Below are 17,760 nucleotides of genomic sequence, written 5' to 3'. Positions count from 1 at the left end.
AAAGGACACAACTTACTTTTCTTTGGCTTGTCGTCGGAAGCCATTTCGGCCAACTCGCTTTTGGATTTCTGGCCATCGGGTTGAGAAATTCCACGCGGAGAGCTCAGGTCAATGGCGGCAAAGTGGACAATGGGAGGAGACTCCTCGGAAATGCTCCTTAAAGTAGGATAAATATTAGAAATATTTTTAATCCTTCGACTATGTTTACTCACAATATAGAATTGGTAGCACTTAGGGGATGATGATGGTTCTTTGGTTTGTTGGAACGTCGCATAGACATTCTTCGCAGGAATTGCTGAAAGCCTCCACGCCCCTGATCATCCAAAGGATCTTCCGCTTTTTCCAGCTCATGTCCGTCCTGAATCTCCACAGCTTTGGCAGGTGCCTCAATGGCGGGCGGGGATGAGGCATTTCGGGACAGGGGCTGATGGTGAACGGTCTGTGGGGGCTGCCACGACTGGACACGTGGCTCTGGAGGTACTATGGGGGCCAGGTCACCGCCACTGCTTTCCGCGTAGCTGCTACAACTGGTGGCCAGGGCGCTGCGATTGAGGAGATCTCCGCTGTTGGAACTGGAGGCAGAAGTGGCGGTCAGAGTGCTCAGTCCGCTCAGGCGATGCCATGAATTGGTAGTCCTGCTGCCCCTCCGGCTGAGTGTGTGCCTTCGACGAGGTCGCATGATAACATCATCGTTCTGACACTCATCGATGGGCAGGGGAACATCATACATTAAGTGCCGAGATCCGTAAATACTCGATCTTTTTCGTTGAAGATTAAAAGTGCCACAGGGTCCCATTGAATAGGACTAAAAAATGATCTTTAAAACAAACTATTTAAACTTTTTTTGTAAACCCAACTCACAGCAGATATTTGATCATCTTCCTCCTCCTCTTGGACAACATTTGAGGGCATATTGGTCACTGAAATACAGCCGCTTCCATCAATGGTATCCGCATTGCACCCTCCACTGGGATCCATGGTCACTGATATAGAGCGTTGCAGGCCCAACTTGCTGACATTCTTCAGCAATTTCCAGCGCTCACAAGCCGTCCGCTCAACAGAACTAGATATAAAATATTATTTTTATTAATTAAACATTCATTTTAGTTTAAATTTTCAATAAAATACATACCTTTGTGTAACGTATTCTCTCTTGGCCTTGCCCATTGCCAGGATTGAAGTCCATTTGGCGGTTATCCTCGGATGCATAAGTTCGATTTCCGAATAGCTACCACAAGCTTCCACCTTTCCATTTTTCATAACAATTAACTATTAAATCAAATAAAATATTAATTATTAATTAAGGTGTCAATAAAAAAAAACTATGGGCAAATTCTTTATTATACAAATTCCTGCCAAAATAAATCCTTTAACTTACATATTCTGCCTCTTTAATGCGATGCAATTGTTGTGTCACTAGGATAAAGGTCCTGTTTGATTTTTGTAACATCTGACGTATACATTGCTCGAATATATGATCACCCACCTCGTTGTCCAGAGAAGCTAAGGGGTCGTCCTGGAAAGAATTATAAACACCTTTTTAATCGAATAAGCCACTAAGTCGAATAACTTTATTGATAATTTTCTTTGTAAAACAAATTTAATAAGTAGATGGAACCTATTCGGGACTCAACATTTTCTCAGGACAGACCCAGTGGTCGTAGTCCTGTTTATCTATTCCCGCTTTGGTGCACTCCTTCCGCAAAGTGGTGCCATTCTGGTGGGCAGCCATTGCAATTGCGGCGGCCTTCTCATACCCGATATGTGGACTCAAGGCAGTGACGAGCATCAGGGACTCCATCATGTTGGAGGCAATTCTGTCCTTGTTCGGTTCGGCACCCTTCAGGCAGTTCACGCAGAAGGAATTGATGCCATCGCCCAGAAGGGTGATCGAACGCAGGACATTCGAGACGATCATGGGCAGAAAGGTGTTTAGTTGAAAGTGTCCGGAAGCGCCGCCAATGCTAATGGCTGCATCATTGCCCATGATCTGGGCACAGATCATGGTCATGGCCTCGCACTGGGTGGGATTCACCTTCCCCGGCATGATCGAGCTGCCCGGCTCGTTCTCTGGCAGAATCAGCTCGCCCAGACCACATCGCGGTCCCGATGCCAGGAAGCGAATGTCATTTGCTATTTTCATCGTACTAACGGCTATGGTGTTGAGTTCCCCGTGAAGCTCCACCAAGGCATCGCAGCTGGACATCGACTCGAAGCAGTTCGGAGAACACACAAATGGCAGGAAGCTCAACTCGGCTAACCGCTTGGCGCACCTCTCGTTGAATCCCTTCACGGTGCTGTAACCCGTGCCCACAAAGGTACCTCCAATGGGAAGCTTATACAATCTAGATAAAGATCCGTCCAGGCGGCATCTTCCATTGCATATCTGCTGCTGATAGCCACTGAACTCTTGGCCCAGGGTCAGTGGTACTGCGTCCATCAAATGAGTGCGTCCCGTCTTGATTATGTCTTTCCACTCCTCTGATTTTTTACCCAACAACTCGGCAAACATCCTGAGGGACGGATACAGCTTCTCCTGCAAGTCCATGGCCACAGCAACCCGAACCGCAGTGGCGAAGGTGTCGTGGGCGCTCTGGCCCAAGTTGACGTGCTCAATGGGATCGACTGGCTCCTTTGTTCCCATCAGTCCGCCCAGGATCTTGATGGCCCGATTGGCAATTACCTCGTTCACATTGCAATTGGTATGGTCCCCCGAACCCGACTGCCAAATCACCAACGGAAAGTGCTCCTCGTCGTACAGTTTTCCGGAGATGACTTCGTCACAGGCCTCCGATATGGCATCGCACAGACGTTCCTCCATTCCGTTGACCTTGTTCGACTCGGCGGCGGCCTTCTTCACCATTCCCATGGCTCTGATTACCGAACGCTGTGGGTTTGTTTTTCATTTTTAAATAAATATACTTTCTGAAAAAGCACTTCCCCTACAGGCATTCGTTCTTCGGTTCCGCCAATCGGAAATTTTGTCAAGGATCTCATGGTGAGTGGACCATACATACGATCCAGGGGGACATGGATTGCTCCCTGGGCATCATATTCAACTCGGGTGTCCGGGACTATGAGCCGGGCCAGCTTGTACATTAAACTGAAAATCTCCTTTTGATCGAACGACATTTTTGGGAAAATATAAATATACAGAGAAAGACTATCAAATGGTCGAGAGAATAATCAATTTCAACTTGATCTTAAAAGAATAGCTATGTGATGTCGATTTTTTTTCTAGTTTAAAGGTAAGAAGAGAGGAGGACTTGAAACTCTTAAATTTCCAAATACCATAATAAAAAATATTGCCCTTTTTTGACAACAAAAGTGAACTTAACATGCAACATTGTAACATTGTAACCAATTTTACTATCAGTTCATATGGCTTATCGATTTCGTGACACATTTTCTACCATTTTGATGGCATCCTTACCATTATGACGACATTAGCCGAGGAGTACAAGGCCCGGGCAATGGCGATTCGTTGCCTTTGTCCCCCTGACATGTTGATTCCTCGTTCTCCGATAATCGTATAATCTCCGCGCGGCATTAGCTCGATGTCCAGCTTGAGGGCACAGGCTTCTATAACGAAATTATACCGATTTGGCCGAAAGGACTCGCCAAAAAGTATATTCTCCCGTATGGTGTCATTCAAAAGCCAGGGGTGTTGCGATACATAGGATATGGTACAGGTTCTGGAAGTACAAATATATTTAATTTTTTTTAACCTTGTAATGTAAATATGCTGCAATCCTTTCAAGGATTCTTATTTAATGCTTGCCAGACTGTACGTATTGAGGCAACATAAATTTGCAAGCCAAAGGAAGGCAGTGAACGGCGAGCCTTGAAGATACCACAGCAGGAAGGAAAAAAGAAAACCGTACTCGAACTAACATAGACATTTATTACAGTAATTGAAATTATTGCACATTTGCCGTTTGCCAAGCCATGGAAATGGAAATGGAAACGGAGCAGCCAGTAGTCCTGGCAGTCCCGCAGGAGGAAGGCAATAAAAGCAAAGGGCACAGGATCGGATTGGTTTGGTGGGGTTTCGCCATGGGGGTTGGGGAACTGCACTGCACTGCAGCACAGTCTTGGGTTCTGCTCCGCGATTTCCACTTGTTAAATGCATTTGTAGTATGTATATGCCCACCGCGCCCATCACACCCCCTCTGGCTTCTTACTTGTGGAGTCTGCTCCACAGACTTCGCAGTCATTTTTATTTTATGTGCAATAAAATTAACAACGTACACACAGGCGTTTTGTGATAAATTACCGAATCACGTGGCGTGCATTGAAACGACTGTTAAAATATGTTGAATGACTGCGGCGAATTCCTCCGTGGCTGCAACAATGCAAGCCCAGAACTATTCCACCTGCCAGCCGGTGGCTATATCAGGGATAGGAAACTGGGTTAGCCGGTCAATCGTAAAAAATAAATCTGGTTTTAAGAACCAAAAAACTCCAAGATACTTGTGGCTTTAGTAGTTTCTCGACCTAGTCCACCCCGCAATAAAATCAATACAAACAGAAGTCAGAGACCAGGATGCAGAAGCCAAAAAGCCAGAAGCTAGTTCTAAAATAAGCTGTATATACTTCAATGGCCCCGGGGTAATCTGCATACCAAAAAAATAGGTGAAAATTATGCAATTAAATGTGATAAATGGGCAAACAAAGTTATCCTAGTAGAGGCCATGGGCAAGGCAACTACTGTTGGCAGAACTGAAAATGAGCACATAAATAGCTAAGCAAATTTACATGAGACTCGGGCTGAGGATGTGCTGGATGTGCTCCACCCATGTTGACACACGAGGAAAACGTGCTTAATCTTGGCCAGAGGCATGTGCCTTCAAGGTACTCCCATGAACGAAAACCAGCTTTTGATATGAAAATGTTTTTAAAACTAAAATAGGAAAATCAACTTCAAAAGGGAGTTGTTGCTTCGGGCCAGCATTTAAGCTCCACCTCTACTCCAATTCGGAAGGTTATAATAATAAAATATATAAAGCAAAAATAAATCCCTAAAATACTACTTACTTGTGCCAAAACATATTGCCTGCCAATAGAGGCATCTCCATGAGAAGAGCAGACAGCAGAGAGGTCTTTCCACTCCCATTCTTGCCCACAACGATGGTCAACTTTCCTTTCGGCACCACTATCCCTGCCACATGCAACTGCACCACGGGCATCTGGCTTTGGGGCTGCCACGTGAAGAGGCCGTCGTTGATGGAAACCGCGATGTCGTCGGGCATTTTGAGCAAAAGAGAGTCCCGTCGCCAGCTGTCCGTGTTTCTGGCCCGGATCACAGAGAACTCTAGAGGCTTCTCCACCACACTGCCGCCGCCAGCTCGCATCTTTGGTCGGATGGCCACGTACGGAGTATTTCGAAGAAGCTCTCGGCGCTGCTGGACCAGCTTATTGTGCCCCAGCTCCTGGGAGGAGGATGAGGAGAGCTCAACAACTGCCTGCTCCTCATTTTGCTGCAATAACGGGGTTGTCGATGTGGTTGGTAGAGACTTCTCCTCCATTGGAGGTTCAGGGCTCCGGCTTTGCTGCGCCAGTCGCTTCTCATTCAGTCTATTCTCCGCCTGGGCCGTACGCATTGTCAGATTGGACTTCTCCTGGGTCTCGTACATGTCCAGAGAGGCGTCACTTTTGCTCAATATCCTGGCCATATTTCGGATGCCCTCGAACTGCTTCTGGATCTCGCCGGATCGTAGGAAACGCTCCAGTCGCCGAGTGGACACCCTAGCTGCTATAATGATGGGCACCGTAATGGGAAATATCAGCAGAGGAACCGTCAGCTGCTGGAAAAGGGCCAGGGACGAAAAGAGCCTGCTGGCATTCAAATCGAAGGACTCTCCTCGGGCTAACCAAACGTAAACGCCCAGGGTTACAAAAGTAATCAACACGGTTGCAATGTGGGTAAGAACAGCTGTTGGAATTAGATAATATTTTAATTAAATAACAATAATAACAAATAATAGTCATTTTTTCATAACATACCCATCAAGGTCCAGAATGTAGCGTCTTTGTTGAGATACTTGAGCTCTTTCGAGCGCGCCACTTGAATCTTTTTTAGGAAGACCTCGTCCCAGGCATTCAGTTTTATGACTTTGATGCCAACCAGTGTGTCATGGATTTTCTTTAAACGCTCATCTGTATATTTCTAGAAGAATACAGAGAACTGTATAATATATTCCGCATAAAAATATATATTTTTGATTCAATTACTTACTGCAATAACCTCGGCATTTTTAGACATTGCATTTCCAATTATAAACTGCAGCGGTGTCATTATCAGAATGCAAACAATAGAGCCAATAACTGCACTGATTCCCAAATTCAAATACAATAAGTATATGACTACTATAATCTGGAATCAAATAAGTATAAATAATAGAAGTAACTACATTATTTCTCCGTTGAAAAGCAAAAGTTAATATCCTTCACTTTCTATGCCAATAAGAACTACATAAATCTTAAATAAAATCCAAAAAAGGTCCAAAAAACAGTCACATTTATATGAAATCGAATTTATAGCCTGGTGATTATAGAACATATTAAAAACACTTGTAGTTGTTTTCAAGTCAAGGCTATCTCAGTCAGTAAACGCCATAAATTAGCTTTTCTTTGGCTTCGAACATCAAACGACACTCAAGTGGCACACAAGTTGCTCATAAATTTGAAAAAAACGATTAGACTACCAACAGCGTGTCCTGGATACGAACCTTGAAGGGAATGGCCCAGGCATAATGAATGATCAGGAAGAATTGCATGATGTTCAGAGTGTCCTCCGTCATATGGTTGGTAATACTTCCAATGTCATTACCGCCGTTTGAGTCTGAGAAATATAAAGTTTTAAATATAAAGTTCCAACAAAGCCTAATATTAATAACACACCCTCTGAATTATCCTTGGATTTGGCAATCTTTTGTTTCTCAGCCGCTGAGACGGAAGGACACTCAGTTGAGGATTCGTTGCCACCGCAGCCTCCACCGCCCGCATTTAAAAGCAAACTTTTTCTATAAATTAGACCCTGTAGAGAAGTTTTTATCCTGATGCCGGTCATATTGAGGATGTGCGTCGAAGCCTGCGACAAAGCGCCCTGTGTGAATGCGGTCAGCAGAACAATCCAAGCGATGCACCAGCCATTCGCCACCAGATCCGACCAAGTTCTACAGTAAATTCTCACTTGTCCAATATTGGTGCCGAAAACCTCATCAAAATCGTTGCTTACACCGGTGGTGCTGGTGAGTTGGGCGGGTTCATTATTGACCGAGTGGGGCATCGTAGTACTGGCATAGAGCTCTTCGATATATTGAACAATTTTCTGAATGGCAATTGGACCAACCAAGGAGAATAAATCCCCAGCCAATTTTAAAATACCCCCCAAGGCAAACATTTGCCAACTGTTTTTTAAATAGCAATACCATAAAGAGGGCTTCGTATTTGACTTTTTCTGTAATTAAAATGTTTCAATAAATAGTTGTTTATCTTTAAATCATTTCTTGCTTAAACAACCTACCGCCTTCTCTGTGTAGATGTACAAAAAGTGGTCGTAATGCGATCTAGCACTGTCTTCCAATTTCATTTGCCCCAAATCCTCCAGTTCCAGTGGCTCCTTGTAGCCCAACCATAGTAGTGGTGTTAGCCACCAAAAGCAGGATTTGGAGTAAAAAGTGGCCAGAGAATGCTTATAGCCGATTCTCTCATAATCGTCCATATAGTCGTCATGATATTGCTGTAAAGTCAACACAGAAGAAATGATTTTTTAATCTTTATTTTCATTTTTATTTTCATTTAAAATGTCCTGCGGCTGAGCCAAAAAGCCAGCAAAAGAAATAAATAAAACACATGACAAATAAAAAGGAATTAAGCCTAAAATCTCCGCTTAGCCTCAATTAAAATTTAAACATGCAAATCACATTAGGATGTTGACCAACGATTATGTCCACTGGCGCAGATTTTGTTTTGGTATAAAAAAGGTGAACTTTAAGAAGTTAAGTTGTGAGCATAAAGAAAGATTACGCATTCAGAATGAAATATATTTTTAAGTAAAGAATATATTTCCACTCACCTCTTTGTAGATGGTATAACCGTCTAAGAAGGCCAAGACTAGCATACACGTGGCGGAAATACCCACAAGGCACGTCTGCAGCTCCCACAAATCCTCGTAGTACACCAACTCAGACAGCTCATTGGTTCGCAGGACAAATGTCAATATCTCGACGGCAGTACTTGCATATAAAAAAACTGAAAAACAAGCAAATTTGAGGTGAAAATATGCACAAGGAGTCCTGAAACAAAATAAACACCCACCTGTCGCCTTTTTGCGCTCCACAATACGATGATACAGCATTAGCATTAGAGTCAAAAGCGTTGATAGAATGGCATTCCATACTTCTCCCGACCCTATTACAATCAAGAAGTTTTGCTCACGGGGACTGGAATCAAAAAGTAGGTTGATCTGGGGGACACTGTGATGGGGCAGCAGGGTCCGGGCGAATTCTAAACTATTTGCTGCCAAAAGGATCAAGGAAACAGCAGCTCGTCCATTGTGGAACATTAATAATGTTTTGTGGCACCTGTGTTGATGGCATAGGAATGTGAATAAGGGATTTATATTTCTGGCTTATCTGCATATTAATATCATTCAAGACTATTTCTAGAAAACACCCCAATTCATATCTAATAGCTCTGGTAAAAGCCACTTCATAAATCATGTCTGTATAATAAAAATTAAAGAGCCATCAGGCACAAATATGTATTCACGTTTCTATAATTAACAGTACTTCCTATTGATATTGATTTCGTGTATCAGGCCTTGAATATTTATTTAGATTTGAATGCACCCTTAACACAAAGTCACGTGTGGATGCAATTGAGATTCCATTCATTCAGAGACTACTTTGGCACGCGTCGCGGTATTTTCCGAACTCAGAATGGTTTGTGTTTTTGTTTTTAGTTCTCTGCGGGATGCGCAAGACTCTCAATGGCCTATGCACTTCAGTTCCGGATATCAATTATTGGCTTTTAAGTGGTTTTTCCAAATATAAAGTGAAAGGTCAGATTTGTTAATGTAATTATAAAGTTTTATTAGAGTTTTCTGGCTAGAGATCTGAGAGTATTGATATTTATTTCTATCCTTAACCACATCGATTCTCCACCGATCTGCATCAAAACCTAGAAACAAAATATTTTTTTAGATTTTTCGTCACAGTTTCAGGGCTATCCCCTTCGAAATGGGGAAAGTGCGTGGGGAGGACAATTTGACCCCCTGCAAGGCCTATACATTGGCCAATTTCCATGCGATTCTTGAGCGGAATACCTTAAACGAATTGTGGATCGATTCTCCACCGATCTGCATCAAAACCTAGAAACAAAATATTTTTTAGATTTTTCGTCACATTTTCAGGGCTATCCCGTTCAAAATAGGGAAAGTGCATAGGGAGGACAATTTGACGCCATCAAGGCCTATACATTGGCCAATTTCCATCCGATTCTTGAGCGGAATACCTTAAACGAATTGTGGATCGATTCTCCACCGATCTGCATCAAAACCTAGAAACAAAATATTTTTTAGATTTTTCGTCACATTTTCAGGGCTATCCCGTTCAAAATAGGGAAAGTGCATAGGGAGGACAATTTGACGCCATCAAGGCCTATACATTGGCCAATTTCCATCCGATTCGTGAGCGGAATACCTTAAACGAATTGTGGATCGATTCTCCACCGATCTGCATCAAAACCTAGAAACAAAATATTTTTTTAGATTTTTCGTCACATTTTCAGGGCTATCCCCTTCAAAATAGGGAAAGTGCATGGGGAGGACAATTTGACCCCATCAAGGCCTATATCTTGGCCAATTTCCATCCGATTCTTGAGCGGAATACCTTAAACGAATTGTGGATCGATTCTCCACCGATCTGCATCAAAACCTAGAAACAAAATATTTTTTAGATTTTTCGTCACATTTTCAGGGCTATCCCCTTCAAAATAGGGAAAGTGCATGGGGAGGACAATTTGACCCCATCAAGGCCTATATCTTGGCCAATTTCCATCCGATTCTTGAGCGGAATACCTTTAACGAATTGTGGATCGATTCTCCACCGATCTGCATGAAAACCTAGAAACAAAATATTTTTTAGATTTTTCGTCACATTTTCAGGGCTATCCCCTTCAAAATAGGGAAAGTGCATGGGGAGGACAATTTGACCCCATCAAGGCCTATATCTTGGCCAATTTCCATCCGATTCTTGAGCGGAATACCTTAAACGAATTGTGGATCGATTCTCCACCGATCTGCATCAAAACCTAGAAACAAAATATTTTTTAGATTTTTCGTCACATTTTCAGGGCTATCCCCTTCAAAATAGGGAAAGTGCATGGGGAGGACAATTAGACCCCATCAAGGCCTATATCTTGGCCAATTTCTATCCGATTCTTAAGCGGAGTACCTTAAACGAATTGTGGATCGATTCTCCACCGATCTGCATCAAAACCTAGAAACAAAATATTTTTTAGATTTTTCGTCACATTTTCAGGGCTATCCCCTTGTAGTGCATGGGGAGGACAATTTGACCCCATCCAAGGCCTATATCTTGGCCAATTTCCATCCGATTCTTGAGCGGAATACCTTAAACGAATTGTGGATCGATTCTCCACCGATCTGCATGAAAACCTAGAAACAAAATATTTTTTAGATTTTTCGTCACATTTTCAGGGCTATCCCCTTCAAAATAGGGAAAGTGCATGGGGAGGACAATTTGACCCCATCAAGGCCTATATCTTGGCCAATTTCCATCCGATTCTTGAGCGGAATACCTTAAACGAATTGTGGATCGATTCTCCACCGATCTGCATCAAAACCTAGAAACAAAATATTTTTTAGATTTTTCGTCACATTTTCAGGGCTATCCCCTTGTAGTGCATGGGGAGGACAATTTGACCCCATCCAAGGAATATATCTTGGCCAATTTCCATCCGATTCTTGAGAGGAATACCTTAATCGATTTGTAGATCGATTCTCCATTTATCTGCATAAAAATCTAGAAAAAAAATATTTTTTAGATTTTTCGTCACATTTTCAGGGCTATCCCCTTCCAAATGGGGAAAGTGCATGGGGAGGACAACACGACCCACTGCGAGGGCTATATATTAGCCAATTTCCATCCGATTCTTGAGAGGAATACCTTAATCGATTTGTAGATCGATTCTCCATTTATCTGCATAAAAATCTAGAAACAAAATATTTTTTAAATTTTTTCGTCACATTTTCAGGGCTATCCCCTTCAAAATGGGGAAAGTGCATGGGGAGCACAATACGACCCCCTGCGAGGGCTATATCTTAGCCAATTTCCATCCTATTCTTGAGCGGAATACCTTAAACAATTTGTAAATCGATTGTAGATCCATTCTCTACCAATCTGGGTGTTCCCTTTCAAAATGTTTAAAATGTATGGAAGGGGCCCTTTGAGCCACAAAAAAGGCTATATCTCGGTCAATATTCATCCGATTCTTTAGTGGAATACCTTGTATGAGTCGTAGATAGATTATCCATAATCTCCATATGTTATTGTTTAATTAGACTATGGATACGTAAAAGATTATGGAAGCTGGGACTTTTAGTAATGTAGACATTTTGTAATAATTTCTTTGTTTTTATTTTATTTTATCAGACTGTACAATATAATCCGAAATTTAGTTGCCTGGATGTATAAGCTTAAGAAGCTTGCAAAACAAATAAATATTTCTATAATTTTGAAAGGAAAACGTGTTTTGTTACAAATTATAAATCTGAAAATGTAAACACTCATATTTCCGTTGCCTAATTTTATGGGTCCAATGAAGTCGATTAGCAATGAAGAGTAACGGTTTACCGTTGGTTTGGATATAATAACATTGCTGAAGATCTTATTATTTAGCAGCAATTTAATGAATAAGATTAAAAAAATAATTTAAAAAATAGCGCCCTCCTCCTCGATTCTCATAGGTTGCACTTAAGCAAGCCTGAAAATTAAAAATAATTCTTTTTTTTTTCTTGTAAATTTTGTTGTTAATATTATTTTTTTTTTGTTCTTGTTTTTGTAGTTATTGTTGTTTATTGTAGCTTTTGTGGTTGTTGTGGCTATTTAAAATATTTTATAATTTTTTGTGGTATATATTTTTTTTAATTTTTTTTTGTTCTTCGAGCATGTATAGCGTGATCACTCCCGTGATTTCACCAATGCCGTTGGGGATGGCCATCAAAAAGCCCATATAGTTGAGACTCATTTCCAGAGGACTTAGTTACCGACGTAGAAGGCACCCAGAAGACCCATGCAGATGGTGAAGAGTACGACGACAAGGACACGATCACAGCCGGCATAGGAGGCGCTCACCATGGAAATGGCCGGACCGAAGGATGCGACGACGGCTAGCTGTAGCAAGGAAAACCCATCAAGAAAGAGTAAGTTATATACAGGATATCCCCAAAAACACCGTAACCATTACTTACAAAGATCCCCAACCCAGGTAACACCTCCAAAGAAGCACACCCGACAGAAGTTACCCCTTTGACTACCACCCAACACCCACTTTACCGCATTGTTTGCCCCGAGCCAGGCGGCCAGAGACTCCTAAGGACAAGACACGAGTCACGATCAGCCAGACGGAGCTTCGCAGGTAAGAACAAATTTTTTTTTAGATTTCTTGTATAATTTTCTGGGGGGTCCCCTTCAAAATGTTAAAAATGCATAGAAGCGGCACTATGAGCCACAAAAAAGACTATATATTGGTCAATATTCATCCGATTATTGAGCGCAATACCATAAATTATTTGTAGATCCATTGTCCACCAATCTGCATAAAAATGTTGAAACACAATTTTTTTCACATTTTCTTTTTAATTTTTCTGTGGGGCCCCCTTCGAAATGGGGAAAGTGCATGGGGAGGACAATATGACCCACTGCGATGGCTATATCTTGGCCAATATCCATCCGATTCTTGAGCGGAGTACCTTAAACGATTTTTTGATCGATTTTTCGTAAATCTGAATCAAAATATAGAAACAAAATATTTTGTAGATTTTTCGCCACATTTTCTGGGATATGCCCTTCAATGGGGCAAGTGCATGGGGAGAACAATATGACCCCCTGCGAAGGCTATATCTTGGCCAATTCCCTTCCGATTCTTGAGCGAATTACCTTAAACGATTTGTAGATCGATTTTCCGTAAACCTGCATCAAAATCTAGAAACAAAATATTTTTTAGATTTTTTCTCACATTTTCTTGGCTATCCCCATCAAAATGGGGAAAGTGCATGGGGAGGAAAATATGACCCCCTGCGAAGGCTATATCTTGGCCAATTCCCTTCCCATTCTTGAGCGGATAACCTTAATCGATTCCCCTGAATAGCCTTTACGATGCCCATGTCTTTGATCTTGGCCATATAGTAATGAGATTTTTTCATCAGATCATCAGATTTTTGAAAAGAATATTTTAAACGTTTTCTAGATCGATTTCCTGCTTATTTAAATAATGATTACAACGTGTTTGTAATGGGATTCACTTACTTCATAAAGTATGTGAATTACTGAAATCTGCAGAAAAAAGTCGAATAAATAAATGGCCTACAAATGTATACATATGTATTTAGCCAAAATAACATATTCAAAATCTAGCATCGTATAAGTAAAATACTCCAGCTCCCCGTCATCACTCCAAAATTCGTATTTTCTACAAACGCAATGCGCTAAATTTAAACAAATGGGCCCATTTGCTTATACACGGATGTGGCTGGGGCATAAGTAATTTCTCGTTTTGTAGAAGGAGTGAACTGGATGTGTAATATCTAACGATAATCCCATAAAGCCACAACCAACAGAGCTAATCCAAAGCGAATTACATCTGACCCTATTTTAGCACATGCTTTTACGCGATTTAAGAAGAAAAATCGTACTGTGAAGAGAGCCAACTGATTGTAAACAATACAGACACATGTTGTACTTGTGAGCAACACGAACAAAATAAACTTAAATTCGCTTTAATTTTAGTTTAAAAATGTGTCAATTCAGCTTTTTTTGAATTACCTGTTTTGTGACTAAGTGTGTGATTCTTTCTTAGTTTTCTAAGTAATGGGATCTATAGGTATGTGCAAAAAGCTTAATTTAATGGAAACTTACTTTTTGTACTTGATAGAAACAAATAAACAGCAACAAAGTAATAGAATGATTTTTAAACACGCCAAGACTCGCCTCACACGGTCAATGCCACAAACATCTGTATTTAAATTATCATAAATGGAGCGTACATGCCCATTTAAATGATCACAGTGTATTATATTGAACAACTGCTTCATAATGGCCAATAAAAGCGAAGCATATAGCCAGAATTTAATGATGTTTGCTAACGTTCACGGTGGCGCCGGCTTCTCGTTTTAACTCTCCAACGATTTCACTTTTGTGATTTCATTTTTCAAAATATTTTCCTCCCATTGCGCATATGTATTCGTTCACATTTTCAAATTTTTATATAGGTTGATTACGATTCTCGAGGCATTCACTTTCAAACTATCGCGTACAACAGGTTGAAAATCAAATACAGAAATTCCCAATATAAACAAATTATTTCGCAATTGGAAATTGGGGAATATGCACTGGGATTACTTCTAGCGCAATATGTGCTAAGCGAGTTGTAACCAAAATTAATTTTCTTCCCAACAGAGCATCCGTCGCATTCACCACAGTTGCCATTCAATTATTATTCTTTTAAGTAATTTTTTCCCCCCTTTTTGTTTTTGGATAAACAAAATATCAGCGAGAAATTTACATATACGGCGCACGTTTCCCGAGATAAAGAATCTTTACAAGAGAGCGAAGAAAAGCCCGACCGATTGCTTCCGAGCATGGCAGCACACTAAGCGAGCTCTCCGAAAAACGCCGGAAAAATCACGAAGACGCCGCAGCCACCGATCTGGTGGATCCCGCACGTGCGCGGTGGAGAAATGCTTTAGCTTTTTGTGCAACTTGCAGATTGTTTATTTGGTAACCAGTTATGCCAGCGAAAAACAAGACGAATCGACCTGGAAAACCGGGAAAGAGAGCAGATGCAAAATAAATAAAAAGCCCATACCGGATATTTTTTAAAGTAAATCCTGTTTCTTAATTGATTTCTTTCGTCAATAATTGCTTGCTTGGTTTCTTCAATAATCAATCCTGTATCTAACATGTATCCACTGTTAGAGTTTCTAAAAAACGTTTTTATGGCTAAATAATAAATAGTTTATATTCAATATTTTCGTTTCAAGGCTATATTACTATTAAATAAATTCTTCACTCAATCAATATTTGTAGAATTCACAGAGTTTCGAATAAGATCTTTTCTAAAACTTAACTATCAAAACGCTTACTATTAGCTTAGAATATTTCATTCAAAATTCACAGTTTAAACTCATGAAGGATGCTGGGGTAGGCAGTTTTCACTAAACGGATGAAAAGTAATCACAAGATCCGCACATGTTGTACAATTGGCCAGAGGAAGGTTCAATAAAAAAGCGCAATGCCTGAGTGCACTGGAGCTCGTGGGTGGATATCTGTTTGTCCAGCAATCCTTCCAGCTCCTCCATAGTCGCAGAGTGTTCAAACTGAACACCACACTCGCAATTGTAGTTACCTTTCCCACGCTGCAACGGTTTGACGAGGCAAACTGGACACAGGACATCCTTTGGCTGTCCATCCTCAGACTCTTCGTACAAAGTCTCCACATTCTGTTCGCCAAGGGCGTACCATTCGTTCACATCAGAGAGTAGTTCATCCAGGACAAGCTGCTCCAGTTCTAAGTCGTGTTCAAACTCACTCAGTTCCAAGCGCAAAATTTCCTTCAGCTCAGACTGCAAGAAAATTTAAAATGAATAATCTAATCTAATAGTCAGATCTTATTCATAGATAGAGCTGGGAAATCCTCTGACTCACCAATTGTATGTCGCGGTTGTCATCCGTACATTTGTTGCGCGTTTCTATGATGCGCTTCCGGTACTTCTGTGATTGAAAATCTTCTATTGTTATTGTAACTTTTGCTGTAAAATCTTGCATACATACCTCTCGCAGCATCTCGCGTAGCTTCGGCATATTGGCGCCCATCCGCTTTCTTTTGGCCACATCCTGAGCATGACGCTTCTGCTCGACAGAGGTTTGATAAACAGGGCTCTGAGCGGTATTCATTTTACCCAAAATTGGTAGAATTAGATTATGGCATTCGAAGCTTTTTGGAAGAAGAAATATGCACTTTTATAATAAGTCTGAATTGCCCTATCCCAAACTTACGCAAACTATTCCAAACGGAAATAGGGGTTTCAAGCACGGTGTCAACTGTATATTTTGTATAAGTGTGTCGAAGAAAGCTTAAAATTAAGCGACAAAACAAATTTTAATTGCAAATCCACAAAAATAGCGCACAAAGTTTAATAGAGATGGGCAAGTTCCGATAAAATTAAATTTCCCGATAAATCTTTATGGCAGTTTGCCGATAGTTTGGCATTGCGCAACACTGGATCGCAGGGGTGCATTGGGGATTTTGACAGCTCTAATACGGCCTACTACACGTTTCCGGTCTTTCTTTCCCTTTCTTTTACCAGCGTGTGTAGTGAACAGTAAGAGGTTAGTGCGATATTTTCCTTAAAATAAAAACAAACTTGAAACGAGCGCCTTCAAATGACACTGCTTTCTGTCGCCCACAGATGCCAGCTACGGCCGTTAAGAAACCAGCAGCGAAAAAGCTGCCCGCTGTGCCGGAATCCAAGCTGAAGTTCAGCAAGAAACAAATCAGCAAGCGGGTCGCCGAGTCGAAACGTCGCCTGAAGCGTGCTGCCGTCATTGCCCTGCGCAAGAAGGAGAACCTGGTGCGTGCCGAGAAGTACCAGAATGAGTACATCAAGGCTGATCAGCGCGAGATCAAGCTGCGCCGTCTGGCCAAGAAGCGCAACCAGTTCTACGTGCCCGCTGAGGCCAAGCTGGCCTTCGTTGTCCGTATCCGCGGGTAAGTTGATTTGTGTTTCCCTGCGTGCGAGTCTATTAAAATTGCTTTTTCCCGCTCCCTTATAGTATCAACAAGGTGGCTCCCAAGGTCCGCAAGGTGCTCCAGCTGTTCCGTCTCCGCCAGATCAACAACGGTGTGTTCATCAAGCTGAACAAGGCCACCATCAACATGCTGCGCATCGCCGAGCCCTACATCACTTGGGGCTACCCCAACCTGAAGTCAGTGCGCGAGCTGATCTACAAGCGCGGCTATGTTAAGCACAACCGCCAGCGTGTGCCAATCACCGACAACTTTGTTATTGAGCGCAAGCTCCGCAAGGCGCACAACATTCAGTGCGTTGAGGACCTCGTCCACGAGATCTTCACTGTCGGACCCAACTTCAAGTACGCCTCCAACTTCCTGTGGCCCTTCAAGCTCAACACCCCCACCGGCGGCTGGCGCAAGAAGGCTAACCACTACGTCAACGGTGGTGATTTCGGTAACCGCGAGGACAAGATTAACCGTCTGCTGCGCAAGATGGTCTAAGCAACAGTTTAAGCATTGTGTTGGACAGCAATTACAACAAAACAACGGTATGATGTAAACAGTGAGAGAAAATAAAAGTTACTTTTACAAACTACGACGAATGCCGTTCAATGCAAAAAGCAGTGTTTTCGCTTCTAGGATTGCGCTCATTGGCAATAAACAGAAATGTAAAGTAGATTATGTGAATAGTTTTGTTTCTTTGTGGCAGGCAAAGCTTGG

At 41.8% G+C, this 17,760-nt stretch overlaps 4 protein-coding genes across 4 annotated transcripts in view; 1 reads left to right on the top strand and 3 right to left on the bottom strand.

Moving 5' to 3' along the window:
- The window catches only part of LOC6496963 (ATP-binding cassette sub-family C member Sur), a 28,008-nt gene extending 12,877 nt beyond the window's left edge, over positions 1–15,131 (bottom strand). The window contains exons 1-15 of the mRNA XM_001963009.4: positions 14,166–15,131; positions 8,323–8,588; positions 8,081–8,256; positions 7,529–7,744; positions 6,904–7,462; positions 6,732–6,844; positions 6,239–6,376; positions 6,007–6,169; positions 5,038–5,935; positions 3,434–3,695; positions 1,379–1,516; positions 1,133–1,269; positions 862–1,063; positions 213–805; positions 17–156 (exon numbers count right to left, since the gene is read on the bottom strand). Of these exons, the coding sequence (XP_001963045.2) occupies positions 17–156; positions 213–805; positions 862–1,063; positions 1,133–1,269; positions 1,379–1,516; positions 3,434–3,695; positions 5,038–5,935; positions 6,007–6,169; positions 6,239–6,376; positions 6,732–6,844; positions 6,904–7,462; positions 7,529–7,744; positions 8,081–8,256; positions 8,323–8,588; positions 14,166–14,341 (4,177 nt within the window). The 5' untranslated portion in view covers positions 14,342–15,131. The remainder of the gene's footprint in view (positions 1–16; positions 157–212; positions 806–861; positions 1,064–1,132; positions 1,270–1,378; positions 1,517–3,433; positions 3,696–5,037; positions 5,936–6,006; positions 6,170–6,238; positions 6,377–6,731; positions 6,845–6,903; positions 7,463–7,528; positions 7,745–8,080; positions 8,257–8,322; positions 8,589–14,165) is intronic.
- LOC26514837 (probable fumarate hydratase, mitochondrial) lies at positions 1,550–3,215 on the bottom strand. The gene is made up of 2 exons (XM_014906894.3): positions 2,947–3,215; positions 1,550–2,887 (listed from the first exon to the last, which is right to left on the bottom strand). The coding sequence occupies exons 1-2, from the start codon at positions 3,130–3,132 to the stop codon at positions 1,619–1,621; spliced, it is 1,455 nt and encodes a 484-aa protein (XP_014762380.1). The 5' UTR covers positions 3,133–3,215; the 3' UTR covers positions 1,550–1,618.
- Positions 15,132–15,274: 143 nt separating the features above from the next.
- LOC6496962 (RIP-like protein) lies at positions 15,275–16,474 on the bottom strand. Its single transcript, XM_001963012.4, has 4 exons — positions 16,305–16,474; positions 16,080–16,242; positions 15,954–16,019; positions 15,275–15,871 (listed from the first exon to the last, which is right to left on the bottom strand). Exons 2-4 carry the CDS (start codon positions 16,200–16,202, stop codon positions 15,464–15,466), a joined length of 597 nt encoding a protein of 198 aa, XP_001963048.1. The 5' UTR covers positions 16,203–16,242; positions 16,305–16,474; the 3' UTR covers positions 15,275–15,463.
- A 40-nt stretch (positions 16,475–16,514) lies between these two features.
- LOC6498554 (60S ribosomal protein L7) lies at positions 16,515–17,635 on the top strand. The gene is made up of 3 exons (XM_001963013.4): positions 16,515–16,637; positions 16,718–17,016; positions 17,082–17,635. The coding sequence occupies exons 2-3, from the start codon at positions 16,718–16,720 to the stop codon at positions 17,539–17,541; spliced, it is 759 nt and encodes a 252-aa protein (XP_001963049.1). The 5' UTR covers positions 16,515–16,637; the 3' UTR covers positions 17,542–17,635.
- The last annotated feature ends 125 nt before the right edge of the window (positions 17,636–17,760 follow it).

This window comes from Drosophila ananassae, chromosome 3R (assembly GCF_017639315.1).
Source record: "Drosophila ananassae strain 14024-0371.13 chromosome 3R, ASM1763931v2, whole genome shotgun sequence".
Classification (NCBI taxonomy): domain Eukaryota; kingdom Metazoa; phylum Arthropoda; class Insecta; order Diptera; family Drosophilidae; genus Drosophila; species Drosophila ananassae.
The sequence above is the reverse complement of the archived record's forward strand: the minus strand, read 5'-3'. Positions and strand labels throughout refer to the sequence as shown.

Coding starts and splice junctions, on each gene's coding strand:
- LOC6498554 (XM_001963013.4), top strand. CDS start 16,718: ATGCCAGCTACGGCCGTTAAGAAACCAGCAGCGAAAAAGCTGCCCGCT. Junction 17,017..17,081: donor TTCGTTGTCCGTATCCGCGG/GTAAGTTGATTT, acceptor GCTCCCTTATAG/TATCAACAAGGTGGCTCCCA.
- LOC26514837 (XM_014906894.3), bottom strand. CDS start 3,132: ATGTCGTTCGATCAAAAGGAGATTTTCAGTTTAATGTACAAGCTGGCC. Junction 2,888..2,946: donor GAACCGAAGAACGAATGCCT/GTAGGGGAAGTG, acceptor ACAAACCCACAG/CGTTCGGTAATCAGAGCCAT.
- LOC6496962 (XM_001963012.4), bottom strand. CDS start 16,202: ATGAATACCGCTCAGAGCCCTGTTTATCAAACCTCTGTCGAGCAGAAG. Junction 16,020..16,079: donor TACGCGAGATGCTGCGAGAG/GTATGTATGCAA, acceptor TTTCAATCACAG/AAGTACCGGAAGCGCATCAT. Junction 15,872..15,953: donor ACAACCGCGACATACAATTG/GTGAGTCAGAGG, acceptor ATTTTCTTGCAG/TCTGAGCTGAAGGAAATTTT.